The following is a 14,626-nucleotide window of genomic DNA, read 5'->3' on the forward strand; positions in this document are numbered from 1 at the left end:
CCTTTCATGTGATCACCTCCCACCCAGCCCATGCTTGTCCCCCAACACTCAGGTGCTTTCAGATTTCAGAGTTCCGGGCAGTGGACATAGGGAATCTCTGGCAAGCTTTGGGCTAGATATACCACCAGCTCAGGGAGAGTGCTAGATCCTGATGAAAATTATTTCTCTTCTGGTCCTTTGCTCTCCTACTGCATGTAGGGAGTCTTCTTCTCTAGTGAATTCTACTACCCTCTCCCTGAGAATCGCTGTGCTCTGTATTGAGAGCACCTGCCTGCTGACTTAGCTCAAAGGCAAGCCAGATCCTCCCCTATGACTGGCAAGATGTAATGTTTATTTAGAGCAATGTCCAGTCTAAGAGATTATTCCTCATTACTGCTGATTATCTGTTACTGCTGCCCTGAGCTGGGGCACAAGGGCTGGGAAATCTGTTGGTGCTACCCTGCCCTACCATTCACTCAGCTCACTGACTGCCAACAGGATGTGCTGTTTGGCCAGTTCCTTTCCATTCACCCCTCTATCCTCTGTCCCTCTACCAGTTGTGTTTACCTCTCTGCTTTGCCAACATAGCCAACAGCTTTAGCCAACAGGCCTCTCCTGGCCCAAACGTCTCCTGGCCATTCTGTCTCAGTTATGGCTTTTACGCCCTCAACAGGATTCTGTATTTTATCCCAATTTCCTCCTCCTAATTTACTATTGAGGTTACTTCCATCACCTCCAAGGAGGGAACAATAGTTGTTATAAAGGAATTTGAGCTTTATATAAAGGTTTAAAAAAGAATTTGTTTTTATTTCCCAAAGTGTGTCTCTGGAGTTGAGACACTTGAACTCAGGCAGAGGCACGGGGTTAGGCAGGGCTGCCCTGAATTTTAAGGCCTGTCCCTACATCTCACTTAGACCTCGGAATCTCCTCTGTAAATTCTGCCTGCCTAGTTCTCCCCTTTCATCTCTCTTTCTCCGCATCACCAGAGAGGAAAAACTCTGTTCAAAAGGAAGAGAAAACAAAGCATCTTATTTTCTTTTAAAAGAATTTTAAACCATGGAAAAGATATTTTTAAAGAAGTCCACCCAGAACATTAAAGTTCATTATATTAAGTATTTATCATGTGTGAGAATAAGTATATAACTGCAGCTAGTAGGTCCCTTTCCCTAATCTCTTAGGTTGTATGAGTAGGATTTGCTTGGTGCCAGTCCTGTGCCCTATTTTCTCCTGTCATCGTAGTTGTGATCAGAAAAAGATACCTGCACTGCACTGTCAGAATCTCCTTTCACTATGTTGTGTGTTAAATTACCGTAGCTCTTTGTTTCATGAAATAAACTGTGAATTTTTTTTTGGGGGGGGGGGGTTGTTCAGACTGTGTAAAAAATTTTAAGTGGAGAAGTTAGATCATGAAGTAGCTTCTCTGAAGTAGGCTTTGATAGATAATTGACTTGGCACCCACTCTAGATATGTCTCACAGGACAGGAAGGAGTGAGGGAGAGGTGGGCCATGATTGGCCACTTTGTGGTTTGTTTTGGTTCTTTTCATTCTCCACCATTCGCTGGAAACGTCACTCCAGAACTGCCTGGGAAAACAACTTCTGAGCTGTGCTTGGTTTGGGGTGGGTTGGGGTGGGGGCAATCTTTTATCTAAATACATAATCAACCAGGCTTTTGTGAGGGCCATTTCAAGACCCTCAGGTTAAAATGGAAATAAATTGAAATGTCAGGCTGACTGATCACAGCATCTGATGATAGATTTAGTTAACATCATGAAAGGGTCAAAAAGAGTCTTCCCAACAGACTCTTGCATGGCATCAGGGAGGGAGTGATCTTGCCAGCCCTCGGAGACTCTCCTGGAACCTTTACTGAGACTTTTTCTCCAGGGGGTATGAGGCAGTTTAGAGGAAATCTTCCCCGAAACTCCCGATGTTTATGGAAAATATTCTGGTATTCAGCCAAGTGCCCGGATATCAGGAACATGAGTCTGCCTGTAAGCCAGTTCCCAAAGAAGCCTTTCTGAGGGGGAAGCCATAATAGCTTCCATAGGTAGCCAGAGAACCATTTCCTCTCCTAACCTTCCTAAAGTCAGAATTTTTTTTTTTTTTAAATCTGAATTCAAAGCCTCATTTTCTTCTTGTCGGATTGACCATACTCTTAATAGCAAAATAGCTGTTGTTACTACAAAAGCATCCAAGGTTTTAAATGTCTGCTTCCCCCTAAAATTACTGATTTTGGGGTGATTGAAATCACCATGTTGACCCTTTTCTGAACAACTACCAAACCTACATCTTTAGCATTGATGAAAATAATTATTTTATTGACTTCCTCCACCCCACACTACGGTCAGGGCATGAAGTGCAGCAGTGATTCTTTCTCGGGCTTGGCAGTACCTACTCACTGGAGCTGGACTCCCAGGTGGCCTTGTGAGAACAGAGCGTCAGAAAGGTACTCTGGTCCTGGCAGCTTCCCCTGTGGAGAAGAATCAGGAGAGCACTAATTGTGGATGGATTTTTGCCCTCTGCGCCTGTAAAGTGGGTTTCTCCTAAGGCTTTTTGGGGGTTATTGTTTCCTTCTTGGGACTTGTCAGTCAGGAGATCAGAGTGGCCCAGTGTCCTAACCTCTCTGATATTGTGGCAAGAAAGGAGCTGCCACTAGCCCCTTTCGTTTCCTGCCGAATGATGTTTGGGCTGTTCCCTGTGTTAGACATTCCAGATCATTTAGAGCTAGGTAGCTGCTGCATGAGGCTTCACATTGGCTGTGGCCAGTTAGCTCTCAGCTGAGCTTCCTAGGGCCAGTGCAGCAGGGACAGAGGTTGCTGTAGAATAAATTGAAGTAAGAATAGATAATTGCTTTGTACACACACACAAAATGTAATGATGGTGCTAATTTCCTGGTATAAATAAGCACTGCCAATGGTTGAGGGCCTGGTGACTTAAGAAACCCAGGTTCCTGATTGAGAAAAGATTTTATGTAGAATGGTTTCTTGAGGCTATATTGGGGGGTGGGGCGGGGGGAGAAGGCAGAGCTCTGATGAAGCCTGCACCCAATCCTGGAGTGGTCCGGTGAGTTGCAGAGGTGGAAAAGATGCTGTATCCAGAGGGTGGCCATTGAGTTTCTCAGGGCTAGTGTCACCTTGTCCATAGCTTCTGTCCACATTGTTTGATACAGGTTGGTAGAGAGCTCCAGGTGTGGGGGCCCCCTCAGTTATCTTCTGCCCCTCTCTACCTCTTCTACTCTCATGAGAGCTTCTCTATTGCTTATGAAGGTTAAGGGGAATGTTTCTTAAGGATGTGGAAAGAGTTTATTTTAATTAGAAATCCACAACCTTGGAAGAAGTGTTTCCTACCAACATAAGCAAAATCAGCATGTTAAAGTCTCCTACATGTTCCCTTCTCTAGAGCTGCTCTCCTGTGACTTTCAAAACATCAGGCCATTGAGAGCCTTTAGGTCTAACACCCTGGGAGTCAACCAAAGTCTTGTGGACAGGAGGTGAGCCCAGGGAGTAGAAGAAATGGTTCTGGTACTTGTACTTCCAGGGAAGGGGCAGAGAATAGGGGGTCTCCAGGTGTGAGGTTGGGCGCTGCCTGTGTGTGCATGTAGGTGAGAGTGTTGAAATGGGTGAGTGCAGTACACAGGAGCTCATGGAAGAGCAGCTTTCTAAATCTTGGCAAAGAAACAAGCTGACGAGATCTATCTATATTTTTAGGAAAGGGGGGCGGTCAGCTGAGGTCCATCTGTTTTTTTGCCCCAACCCCATAGATTGTCAGCTGTAAGTGAAACTCCTAGTGAAAAAGAGGGGAGCCCTGTGCTAGGAGTCCCCATAAACATGTACTGTAATTCTTTGTATATAGAAAAAAATTACTGTAAAGTAAAGTTTAACTTTACTCTTATGGCCCTTGCCCTGTGTTTTGTTTTATTGTCCGTGGGGAGATGTAGACTCTCAGGAGGGAGGATGGGTTTGGGTGAGAGCAGAAGGTAGCCCCTGAGAGTTCCCAGGTGGGGACTGAGCCCTTCTTCAAGCACCTCACAGAAGTGGTATGGGTTTCCTTCCAGTAACCACCAGCTGCTGGAACGGTATCTGTCTTTTGGTGGGGGGTGGAGCGGGGGTGGGGTGAGGCTGGTGTCAGTTTCAGTCCCTGCACAGGAAATCTCCATCACCCATGGAGGAAGGATATTTTGAGGAATTGGTTTTAAAAAAGGAAGTGGAACCAGGCACTTTCTGAGTGTGAGTCAGACCATCTTAACCAAGATTTTAGTTCTTCAGAGGCAGGTGCTAGGGCACTGCAGAGTACCCAGCGTAAGCCAAAGGCACTTCTTGCATGCTAGAAAGGGCTGCCATATTTCCTTCAGTCTTGTCTACAGTAATACCTGATACTTCAGATTCTTGGACCTCACGAAAATATACTTTGAGGAAAACTTGGGAGTTTGCCTTCCCTTCTGACCAAATCCTGAACTTCATGTACCGTCAACACTTTTCTGGGGAAAAGTGTGGGACAACATTTAGTACTACAATTACTTTTCACTCATGACCGTCACAGTCCGAACTGATCACCGTATTTTACAGATGAACAAGACCAAGTCCTTATAAGTGAGTAGGAGAATTGGATCTGAATCTGTATCCATTAAGATCTGTCTTGGAGAACCTGTGATTTTTCTACCATTAAACCAAACTGTAGGTGGCTGGGATGCTTAGGGTCTAAGCCATAGGCATGACTAATTGACCTATACAAGAGATGTAGCAGAGCCAGCCAGTCTGAGAGGTGATGGCCCTTTGATCTCTGGAAGCCACTTTAGGGCCTTCCTTTTCTCAGCACTTAGAAAGTTGTGAACTTTGCAATGCCCCAACCCCAGCCTCACTTGGATCTTTGCCCCCACTAAATAGGGAAGGGCAGCAATCCTGGGGTGGTTATTTCGCTTTCAAAGGAAAATTAAGAGACGGGAGGAGCCTTTATACAGAAAGTGAGGTCAGGCAGGTGCCCCCAGAAAGAACTAGGTGTCTTGACACCCAATCCATACAGCAGGGAAAGGGGCGGAGTGTGATTCACAGTGCATTGATTTTTATTTACAGATCAGAAGCCACTTAAATCATCTGCAGACACAAGTGTTATCCATGGCAGAACCCTGGGGTGCAAATTAGCCCTTACCCTCTTCATGCCCGTCAGTCAGCCCAATGCTGCCTCTGTTCCATGGGCCAGCACAGGCAGGTGCCACCTCTGCTGCCACAGAGACCTGGGGTAGCTCAGACATTTGACCACCCGAGCCCAGACAAGAGCTGGGTCTGACCTCTTTGGGGAATTCCTTTAATTCCCCCAGGCCAGTTAAGCGGTGATTCAGTGATGACAACAGCTGTAGAAATAGGGGTTTGCTTTCTGGCCCAGGTCCACGCCCTTGTCCTCTGTCAAAGAAAAAGATGGCAGCTCAGCACTACTGAGTTGGGGCATCAGTAACTTGTGAAGGGGGTCCGATGCTGTGGGCCTAAAGGAAGTCTCCAGAGAGGCTGGGGCAGCAGCACACACCTGTCATGACCTGGAAGGCAGCCACGCTGACGTAATCCTCTGCCACTTTCTGGAAGAGCTCGTCTGGCAGGAAAAGGGACGATCAGTAAGGGCCTAATACCAGTAGCCCTGTGATCACCCAGTGACCCAGCACTCTAGGTTCTTCTCTGCTGCCTCTGCTGCCTCTGCCTATCCTCTGATAATCCAGGACAGCACTCACCCACACTCTGTCCTGTCTTGCTGGATGTTTCAAAGAGCTGAGCTTTGATATCTGTAAAGAGAAGTGGCTAAAGCCTTATAGCTGAAAATCAGGTAGACACAAACAGGAGCTTAACAGAATCTTTTGGACCCCACCGGTTCAAGGAGGCCAGAAAGGAATCTTGCCATGGCAGTTAATGCAGTCCTACATTCTGCCACCCACCCAAGCAGTCACTTCCCAACCCCACCCCAGGGACTGAGGAGCAGCTACTTTCTGCATAGTCCTGGACATCGTGGAAGTCCACTCGTCGCCGCCGCCTGTCCTCTTCCAGCAGGTCACTCTTAGTGCCACACAGGTAGATCTGGCAGCCCTGTAACAGAAGACAATGTGAGGATCACCTCACAGGACACCAGTGCCCCTGGTCCTCCGGTGAGACCTGGCCACCTACCTCCTCTAGATTGCGGAGCTCCTTCACCCAGAACTTTGCTCTCTCAAAGCTACTGCTGTCCGTGAGATCTTGGTATGGGAAACGCAGAAAATACAAGAGTTACAGGCTGGTCTTTAAGGCCAGTATGGCACCTTGTTTGAGGAGCAGGCCTTAACTCTCCCTTACCATAGCACACAATGGCAGCCTTGGCGCCCCGGTAGTAGATACGGCTCATGGCCTCGTAGCGTTCTGAGCCTGCCGTGTCCTGAAGGGTAAAGAAAGGCGCAGTCCATGTCAGTTACAGATTGCTCCTCAGTACTCCAACTAAGTTAAAGCCAAGTCCTTCAGACCCCCCCATTTTTAAACTGGGGTCTAGATTTGAGAAATGGCCTCTATGAGGCCACAAGTCAGCCAGTAATAAAGGTAGGTCCTAAACCTCCTCCGGAAAGGGTTTTCCCCCCGATTACTTGCCCAGGGCACTTACCCAAATACCCAAAGTCACCGTCCGGTCTCCGACAGACATCACCTTGGCCACGAAGGCGGCCCCAATGGTCTGTATGAGGCAGGGATGAACCATCAGGGCCGCGGGTGGGGGCTAGCCCCCTCCCCGCGTGCCCGCTCCTGTGGGTCACACTCACGTTCTGATAGGGCCCCACCAGGAAGCGGTCATGCACATAACGCTCCACCAGGCTCGTCTTGCCCACATACTCCTTGCCCAGCATCACCACCTTGACGTCCACGCGCTGCCCGCTCATACTCCCAGGGCCGCCTCACCCGTGTCAGGGTCCTGAGTGGGGACGCGAAGCACACCCGATCTCTGGTCTGGCAGCGCCCAAACCTCAATCCCTGAGCTCAGGTGCCAAGCTACGACTCCAGACGCGCCGGGCTCGAGGTTCCACAGCACCCAGGTCTGCCCTGCTCTTCGGCCCCTGGCGCCGATCCCCGTCCAAGAACCAGTGGCCGGGGCGGCCCGGGGGCGCACGCCACCGCCCAGCTAGCTCGCTCGCCGAGCCAGGCGCCGCCCAGGTTGGGGTTCCCCCACCAATCTAGGGTCCCCTCCGAGCGCCTGCGGCCCGCAGCGCCGCGACTCTCGCAGGGAGGGGGGGTAGGGTGATGAGGGGGCGGGGTCTAAGTCACGTGAACCGGCACCGGAAGTGCCGGGCTTTGCCCTGCTGCGCCGGAAGTGGCGCGCAGCCCGACAACTCCTCATGGCGGCGGCGGTGGCGGCGGGTTGGGCGCAGCCGGGTGGTCACTGATCTGCGAGCCTGGCGGGTGAGCGTCGAACCGTCCCGGCTTCCCGGTGCCTGCCGGGCTCCATACTCCTGATGCTGCAAGGGTGCTGAGCCCGCCCCGGCCGGGACGATGGTGAAGTATTTTCTGGGCCAGAGCGTGCTCCGGAGTTCCTGGGACCAAGTGTTCGCTGCCTTTTGGCAGCGGTACCCTAATCCCTATAGGTACGTGACCCTGTAAGGAGCAGCCCTCGTCCGTCGCTCTTTGGAAATAGAAGTGCGGGGCTGGGAAGGTCTCGACATTGAGCCCAAGGGAGGGGCATTGTCGGAACCGTGGCCACCTTTAGGGCAGGAGAACCCTGTAGGAGAAGTGGCCTAACCTGCAAGGTACTGGAAGGAAGCCGGCCCCGGGCGGTGATCTGTTTGAGGCCCTAGTCCAAGGTTCTCCTGTTTCAGGGTAGTGAGGCAGGGAAAGGCGGTGGCGTAGGAGTTGGGAGGGATGTTGAATACGTGCGCTGGAAGTCAAGGAATCCAGGTCACCCAAGGGGCGGGAGTTGGAATTTGCCCTGGGGTAGACTCAAGCGAGTCTCTGTCTGAGCCGCAACAGAGATTACGCTGCAAGAGTGGTGGAAGGTATGTATGGCTGTTCTGGTCCTGGAGGTACCAGATGGCAACTCCACAACAGTCTCAGGGCCAGACTCCCCAGCGTCACCTTTACTCTGACACCTGCAGCAAGCATGTCTTGACCGAAGACATAGTACACCGGGAGGTGACCCCTGACCAGAAGCTCCTGTCCCGGAGACTCCTGACCAAGACCAACAGGATGCCCCGCTGGGCAGAGCGACTGTTTCCTGCCAATGTTGCTCACTCGGTGTACATCCTGGAGGATTCTATCGTGGACCCACAGAACCAGACCATGACCACCTTCACCTGGAACATCAACCATGCGCGGCTGATGGTGAGGCCCTCTCCAGCCCCCACCCCAAGTAGAAAGTGCCTGTGTTGGCAGGCAGATCTCGGTTGCTGAGGAGTGGTCATGAAGTTCAAACTCCAATGATCTTTTCTTTTGATCAGCCTGTCTGGACTTGTCCTTTGCTTCTCATACCAAGAGGAAAGGGTACCTTGTTTTAGTTACGAAAAAAAAGTACTACATGCAGAGCACTGTGATGTGCCTAGCCCACGTGTGTGTTGGGCCTATGGGAATTGTACAGAGAGAGGAAGGGCTGCAGTGGTCTTCAGACAGGAAGCATTTTTTAAGTGTTTCTGTTGACCACTTTCTCTCAAATGAGAGCTGTGGTGATTGCTAGGTCTCCATTTCTATTTGAATTGCCAAGGAGCTTGAGCTGCATTGGGTGGATGGCAGGCTACAAACACTGCACATGTCTAGACAGAAAGCTTCAAAACAAAGTCCAGGCCTAAGGCCCTCTGCTGATACCAGGAGTCCATAGGCCTTCTTGCCAGAAGGGAGCCTAGTCACCTATTACCTTCGCTATCTTCCTGAAATGCAGCTTAGGATTGCAATAAGGGAAAGGGATGGATTTTTGTCTATTGCATTCCCTCATGAACAGGGGCAGGATGTAAAAGTTATGTGCAGGTTGGCAAAATGACACTCCCACACAATTGTGGTTGGCCTGGCCCCCCGCACAGGTGGTGGAGGAACGATGTGTTTACTGTGTGAACTCTGATAACAGCGGCTGGACCGAAATCCGCCGGGAAGCCTGGGTCTCTTCGAACTTATTTGGTGTCTCCAGAGCTGTCCAGGTGAGCAGCCTGGTGGGAATGCATAGGGGCTGGGCTGGGGGTGGAGGGTGTCAGTGGGCAGCTCAGAATCCTTTCCCTTCTTTCGTCTTGCCAGGAATTTGGTCTTGCCCGGTTCAAAAGCAATGTGACCAAAACTATGAAGGGTTTTGAGTACATCTTGGCTAAGCTGCAAGGTGAGGACTCTGGGCAAGGGTGAGGGGCGGGGGGGGGAGGGACACTCCCAGGCAGAGGCTGGGGTCAGGTCCTGGCTGCCCTGACAAGAGTGGAGCCTAGGACTCCTCATCTCTCCCCTCAGGTAAATACCATCTTTTCAGTGGGGTGACTGTTGTGGGGACGGGTGGCTCTTGGCATCCTCTGCAGCCAGCCCCTGTCCTTTGCTGCAGGTGAGGCCCCTTCCAGAACCCTTGTTGAGTCAGCCAAGGAGGCCAAGGAGAAGGCAAAGGAGACGGCACTAGCAGCTACAGAGAAAGCCAAGGACCTTGCCAGCAAGGCAGCCACCAAGCAGCAGCAGCAGCAGCAGCAGCAATTTGTGTAGGCAGCCCAGACCTTGGTGCAAAAGCACGCCAGACCACCCGCTCAGATCCCTCTTCCTTTCTTCCTTGTACTTTATTATTAAAAGTCAACTTCCAGCCCTATCTACTGTCTGGATGCCGCCCAGGGGGTGGTATCCTGTTTGGCATCCACAGTGTACCGGCCATGGTATCCCGTGTCTGAGCCCAGCCTGCTTATTTCCCGGAACTGGGCAGCTGTGGACAGAGCCCCCTGGGTGGAGTGACTTGCCCAGTGTCAAAGGCAGCATGCAGGTGAAGTGGTGAGATGCTAGACTGTAAGCTCCATGAGGGCAGGAACCTTTGTTTTGTTCTCTGATGTGTCCCAAGTACTTGGAACAATATCTGGCACGAAACAGGCACTCAATAAATACTTGTTGAATTCAGTCAGCCCCAGCTCAGGGGTGAGAAAGCTTTGGTTTGCATCTTGACTCTACTGTTTCCTGGCTTTGGGTCACAGGCCAGTCACATCACTCAGCTTCAGCCCTGCCTGTGAAGTAGGGTCAGAGGAACTCTGAGCTGGGAGGATGAACTGGGCACTGCCTGGGCCATCAGCAGCAGTGGTGTTGGTGGCTGCTGATCACATTTCCTTTTTTCCAGTTGTCTGTGAGTTCCCCCATTTCATCAGGCAAGAACATAGACCAGAAGTTAAAAAAGAGGTTTTTAATGAAAATACTGTACAGGATCTGTGGGGCAAACGCCGGAGACCTTGTCTAGGAAGGAACTCCAGGCGGCTTCCTGCTCCCATGGGGACAGCAGAGCCAAGTGCTACCAAAAAAAAAAAAAAAAATTCCTGGAAGAGTGGCCCAGGCCCAAGCTGCCTGCCCTGCAGTGCTCAGGGGAACCCAGACCACTCCCTCTCCCCACCAACAACCCCAAGATGGACTGCAGGCAGTAGGGTAGGGGGAGCACCAGTTCCCACGCCAGGGTCCTTTTAGTCCTTTCCCAGGTGACTCCTAGCAGCCCCAGGAGCTTGGGGAAGGCTTCTGCCTGGCAGAGCCCAGGCAAGTTGAGGGTCATAGCCAAGTGATGCCACTGTGTGAATAACTGTGCTCCTGGCCTGCACTGAAGCCCCGCAGCAGCTCGGCCTCGCTTCCGAAAACCAGGCTCTCCACGTCCACTTCCAGCTCCTCTGCACAGGGAGGGGACAGTTAGATGAGCTGGTTCCCAAGGCCCACACCCCATGGCTTCAGGGCACTCACCTTGGTCTGAGTCCCAGCGCTCAGAGGAGAGGCCTGAAGAGTCCAGGCTGTCTGCCCGCAGCCGCTCCCACTCACCAGCCCCTGCTAGGCCCTTGAGTTGTTCTAGCTGCTGCCGTAGGCTCTGCTGCCTGCTGCGCAGCTTTTCCTTGAGCCTCCGGGCCCGCTGTTCCTGTTCCTCTAACTTCTGCAGATCCCAAAGGAACACAGAGTCAAAAGGTCAGCTGTCTGGGGGTCAGGCCTCACCCCAACACCACTCCGTAGCTTGTCAGGGCCACTTAGAGACTGCCTGTTCAGACCAGGGGTTCACTAAGTGCCGGCCCAGAGGGTGGCTCCCATATCCTCCAGGAAGCCAGGCCTCCTGCCCACAGAAATAGCCTGTGAGTGTTTTGTCCTGGGATGCAGGGAGAGGGCACCACTAGCTTAAAGGCCTTGGAACATGCTGGTGTCTGTCACTAGGAAGAGGCAACTGTGGCATAGTACATCTGGCAGGTGTTCTCTGGCTCAGGGAGGCAGCCACCACCAGGTCCAGCAAATAACTACCCCATGGAAATAGACACAGTGCTGCTGGATTTCCCAAATCCTTAAAGAGAAGCTGCAAAGTAATGTTTTCCACATCAAAAGTCCTTTGAAGTGCTGCCAACTCAAAATTTTAGAAAACTACAGGCTGAACAAAGGCTACCAGTTTGTAACCCCTCGTCAACATTCTCCCCGGAGCTTGAATGCTCAGCACCAAGCCTTGCCCAGCTCTGCTGACCCTGATTTCCAGGAAATGGCAGGAGAGCCAAAAGTTCTGCCATCAGACCCCACAGGACAGAAGCCTGCAGTCAGCACGAACAGGAGAACTGGGTTGGGGTGACATTTGGACTGGCTGTGGAAAACCGCCTAGCCAAAGATGGGCGCGGAAGCATGCGGGAGAGGGAACTTGGGAAAAGCGAGGCAAATTTAGCTTTTTGGGTGGATAATGGAGAGAGGGGAAACCAAAAGCAGGCCAATGGCAAGGCCTGATCTGTGAAGGCTTTGAGTGCATCACAGGAGCAAACTGGGATTGTCCTGTTAAGAACTAAGGAAGGTTTTCAGCAGGAGACCGACCTGATTTTTCTGAATTGCAAAGAACATTCTAGTTATAGGTGGAGGACAGCATGATGGAGGTAAAACAGGAAGCAGGGAGGCCAGGAAAGGGGTGATGAGGCTTTGAGGAAGGAGGTTCCATAGGTCCTGCCCATAAGTCTCACCTACCTGAGAACCAGGCCAGGCAAACCCTGTGTGAGAAAGTGGGGCCTGAAACCTGGTCAGCATGTTATCCAGCCACAATGAGAGGAATGCAGGCACCATGGGAGAATGTGAACAGTTTCTACACTGATTGATTTGCAGCATGGCACAGGCATCTGTCTCTGCCATGGCCCCCTATACTTAGAACAGGCAGAGCAGGCCCTAAGCAAATAAGAAAATGCAAGTCAGGAGCCTGAGCCTGGCTTTTGCATCTGCCTCCTATGTAGCCTGGTCCTTAGCCTGGCTGTGCTTTCATTTCTTCCTCTGTCAAAAGGGCCTGGAGACAGTAAAAGGCTTCTATTGTTTTTAGAGCTGCTGCTAATCCCACATCTGGGACTGCGTGGGGTTTTCACACAGGCAAACCCCATTCCTCTCCATCAGGGGGCACAGCAGTTTGAAACAGCAGCAAGGACTCTGGTGAGAAAAGTGACTCGTCCCTTTGGGATCCTTTTCCCTCCCCTGGACTCTGGAAAGGGGCGATTTGAAACAGGAGGACTTGATGGATGCGGAAGAGGGAGAGCTGGGATCAGCTCCCCAAAGTCCAGGGCAACCTATCAGAATCTTTTCAATAGCCATACGGAGGAGCTAAGTGACTTGCCCAGGGTCTCTTGTTGGAATCAAGTAATAGATGTAATAACAATGAATATGTACTGGGCAAAATCAGGTACGCCTCCGAACAATTCTGAGTTATTTTCTGCCTTTTTCCCATTTAACAAAATTGGAAACTAAAGCACAAAAAACTGTCTAGTGACACGCAGATCGGTTGTGACCTCAGTTCTCTCGCCAGTTCCACCCAGTCCCTTCACACTACACTTCACCCATCCTGACAAGCTGGCCCAGAGCAGAGGGATAGGCCCTTACCCTTACCTGGATGTGCATCCTAGCCCGGCGCAGAAGGCTCAGTGTGGTGTATCGGGCACAGTCGGCTCCCAGGGGCATCTGCTGCTTCAACTGCTCCAGGCACCGTTTTAGCTGGGCCCTCCTGCGGGGGAAGGGATCTGGAGGGCAGTGCTGGCCCAGCCTTGCTGGCCAGAGGGATGGCAAGGGGAGGTAAGGCTAGAGGGAGGCCATTCCCAGGGCCTGATACAGTTGGGTCAAGGCTGGGACTCACCTGCGCTTTTCCAGCTCATTGTGCACAGACCTGCCAATGCCAGAAGATGAGATGAAGGAGTGGAGCCACTGCCCACACCCACAGTCCCAGGGTTCCTAGAGGTCTCAAAATCCACTTCAGATGTCTGAAACTAGCCCAATGTGGGGAGCTTGTGCTGACCTGGGGCACCTGAGACCCCAGACACACAGGGAGCAGAGGGGGGCTGCCGTGTCCCTACCAGGCTGTCAGGGTTGAGGCTGAGCCCAGAAACACAAGTTATCCAAAGCAGGTAGAGGCATTTAAAGTGAGAAGAACAGAATGCAAAGAGTTGAGAAGAGTGAAAGGGAGGAAGCCTGTGCGGGAGAGCTAGTTGTTTCATATGTGGAGTGGGAGTGTGAGGGGAGGCAGAGCCCAGAACTGTCCTGCTCACCGTTCCTGGCACGAGAGTGTGTGTGTGTGTGTGGGGTGGGGGTGGGGGGTCCTGGATGATATGGCAGGAGGGGCCTGAATGCCACCAAAGCAGGGTACCTGGGTCAGAAGATGCAAGCAACAGGGAGGAAGTGGGCAGAGGAGGGGCCCTTACAGGGATGGTGCCCATCCCCCCCATTCCTCGTCGCCCCCTACCCTCCTCACCGCCCACCGTCCAGCGCGCCAGGAGCTTGAGGGCATCGCTTCCTCCTCCTGTGGACCGGACCCGGACTGCGGTGCGGACACAGGGATGCGTAGCCATGCTCGGCCTCTGTCAGAGAGAGCCCCGGCCCCAGTCAGACGCGGCTAGTCCAGCGAACACCCCTGGCACAGCACGGTCAGGTGGGGGCTTTGGGCGCCAGGGCCAAACGCCCAGCCGTTCCCAGCCCGCCTCCTCGCCAGCCTCCCTGGAGTTGCGGACACAGGCGCCGGAGCCACTCCGAAGGCCACACGTCCTTCAAGTTGGGAGCCAAGTCCGAGCCAGGCCGGTGTCAGCGGGAGAGCCGCCCGGGGTCTGGCCAGACGTGCCTCCTCACCTCTCTCGCGGCGCTCCAGGAACTCGGCCGCCTGCAGCAGGACCTGGATGTTGCTGGCCACGGCTTCCATGTCGGCGACAGCCGCGGCGGGGCGCGGGGCGCTGGCCGGAGGCGCGGCGGCACCACTTTTGTTACAATGTAACTGACAACGGCGCAACAAACACCGGCGCCGGGCCCGCCCCCGGGACGCCCCGCCCCGCCCCCGGGACGCCCAGCGCCGGGCCGCGCCCTCCGCGGCCCGCCGGGGAGCAGCAGCCCATCCCCGCCCGCGCGCCCCTCGGACCCCGCGGAGCCAGTGCCCGCCCCGCCCGCCCCGCCCGCCCCGGCCCCGGCCCCGGCCCCGGCCCCGGCCCCGGCCCCGGCCGGCCGCCCCGCCGCGCCGCTAGTGGGTTCTGCGCTTTGCTCGCTCTGCTCAGCGCCCCGC

General features: G+C 53.0%; 3 protein-coding genes across 5 annotated transcripts; 1 reads left to right on the forward strand and 2 right to left on the reverse strand.

Moving 5' to 3' along the window:
* Positions 1–5,308: 5,308 nt before the first annotated feature.
* On the reverse strand, positions 5,309–6,854 carry RAB24 (RAB24, member RAS oncogene family; the record flags this gene model as incomplete). The annotated part of the gene is made up of 8 exons (XM_084244220.1): positions 5,309–5,373; positions 5,495–5,557; positions 5,694–5,744; positions 5,943–6,042; positions 6,121–6,188; positions 6,286–6,364; positions 6,584–6,652; positions 6,738–6,854. 8 exons carry the CDS (start codon positions 6,852–6,854, stop codon positions 5,309–5,311), a joined length of 612 nt encoding a protein of 203 aa, XP_084100346.1.
* Positions 6,855–7,461: 607 nt separating this feature from the next.
* PRELID1 (PRELI domain containing 1) lies at positions 7,462–9,681 on the forward strand (the record flags this gene model as incomplete). Of its 2 annotated transcripts, none has more annotated exons than XM_084244216.1 (5): positions 7,462–7,553; positions 8,061–8,286; positions 8,976–9,089; positions 9,184–9,262; positions 9,473–9,681. In XM_084244216.1, the coding sequence occupies 5 exons, from the start codon at positions 7,462–7,464 to the stop codon at positions 9,622–9,624; spliced, it is 663 nt and encodes a 220-aa protein (XP_084100342.1). In that variant the 3' UTR covers positions 9,625–9,681. The 2 variants fall into 2 exon arrangements, with proteins under 2 accessions (XP_084100342.1, XP_084100343.1); XM_084244217.1 differs by having other exon boundaries at positions 9,506–9,681.
* A 610-nt stretch (positions 9,682–10,291) lies between these two features.
* Positions 10,292–14,303, reverse strand: MXD3 (MAX dimerization protein 3). 2 transcript variants are annotated; one of them, XM_084244218.1, is made up of 6 exons: positions 14,203–14,303; positions 13,832–13,937; positions 13,220–13,249; positions 12,976–13,090; positions 10,840–11,023; positions 10,292–10,769 (listed from the first exon to the last, which is right to left on the reverse strand). In XM_084244218.1, the coding sequence occupies exons 1-6, from the start codon at positions 14,270–14,272 to the stop codon at positions 10,654–10,656; spliced, it is 621 nt and encodes a 206-aa protein (XP_084100344.1). In that variant the 5' UTR covers positions 14,273–14,303; the 3' UTR covers positions 10,292–10,653. The 2 variants fall into 2 exon arrangements, with proteins under 2 accessions (XP_084100344.1, XP_084100345.1); XM_084244219.1 differs by lacking the exon at positions 13,220–13,249.
* Between the last annotated feature and the right edge of the window lie 323 nt (positions 14,304–14,626).

This window comes from Talpa europaea, assembly GCF_964194135.1.
Source record: "Talpa europaea genome assembly, chromosome: 9".
Classification (NCBI taxonomy): domain Eukaryota; kingdom Metazoa; phylum Chordata; class Mammalia; order Eulipotyphla; family Talpidae; genus Talpa; species Talpa europaea.

What these genes read in the sequence shown, in the direction of transcription:
- MXD3 (XM_084244218.1), bottom strand. Translation starts at nt 14,272, where the DNA reads ATGGAAGCCGTGGCCAGCAACATCCAGGTCCTGCTGCAGGCGGCCGAG. An exon ending in CCTGGAGCGCCGCGAGAGAG is followed by an intron (nt 13,938 to 14,202) that starts GTGAGGAGGCAC and finishes TCTCTCTGACAG; the next exon opens with AGGCCGAGCATGGCTACGCA. An exon ending in GCGCTGGGACTCAGACCAAG is followed by an intron (nt 10,770 to 10,839) that starts GTGAGTGCCCTG and finishes CTCCCTGTGCAG; the next exon opens with AGGAGCTGGAAGTGGACGTG.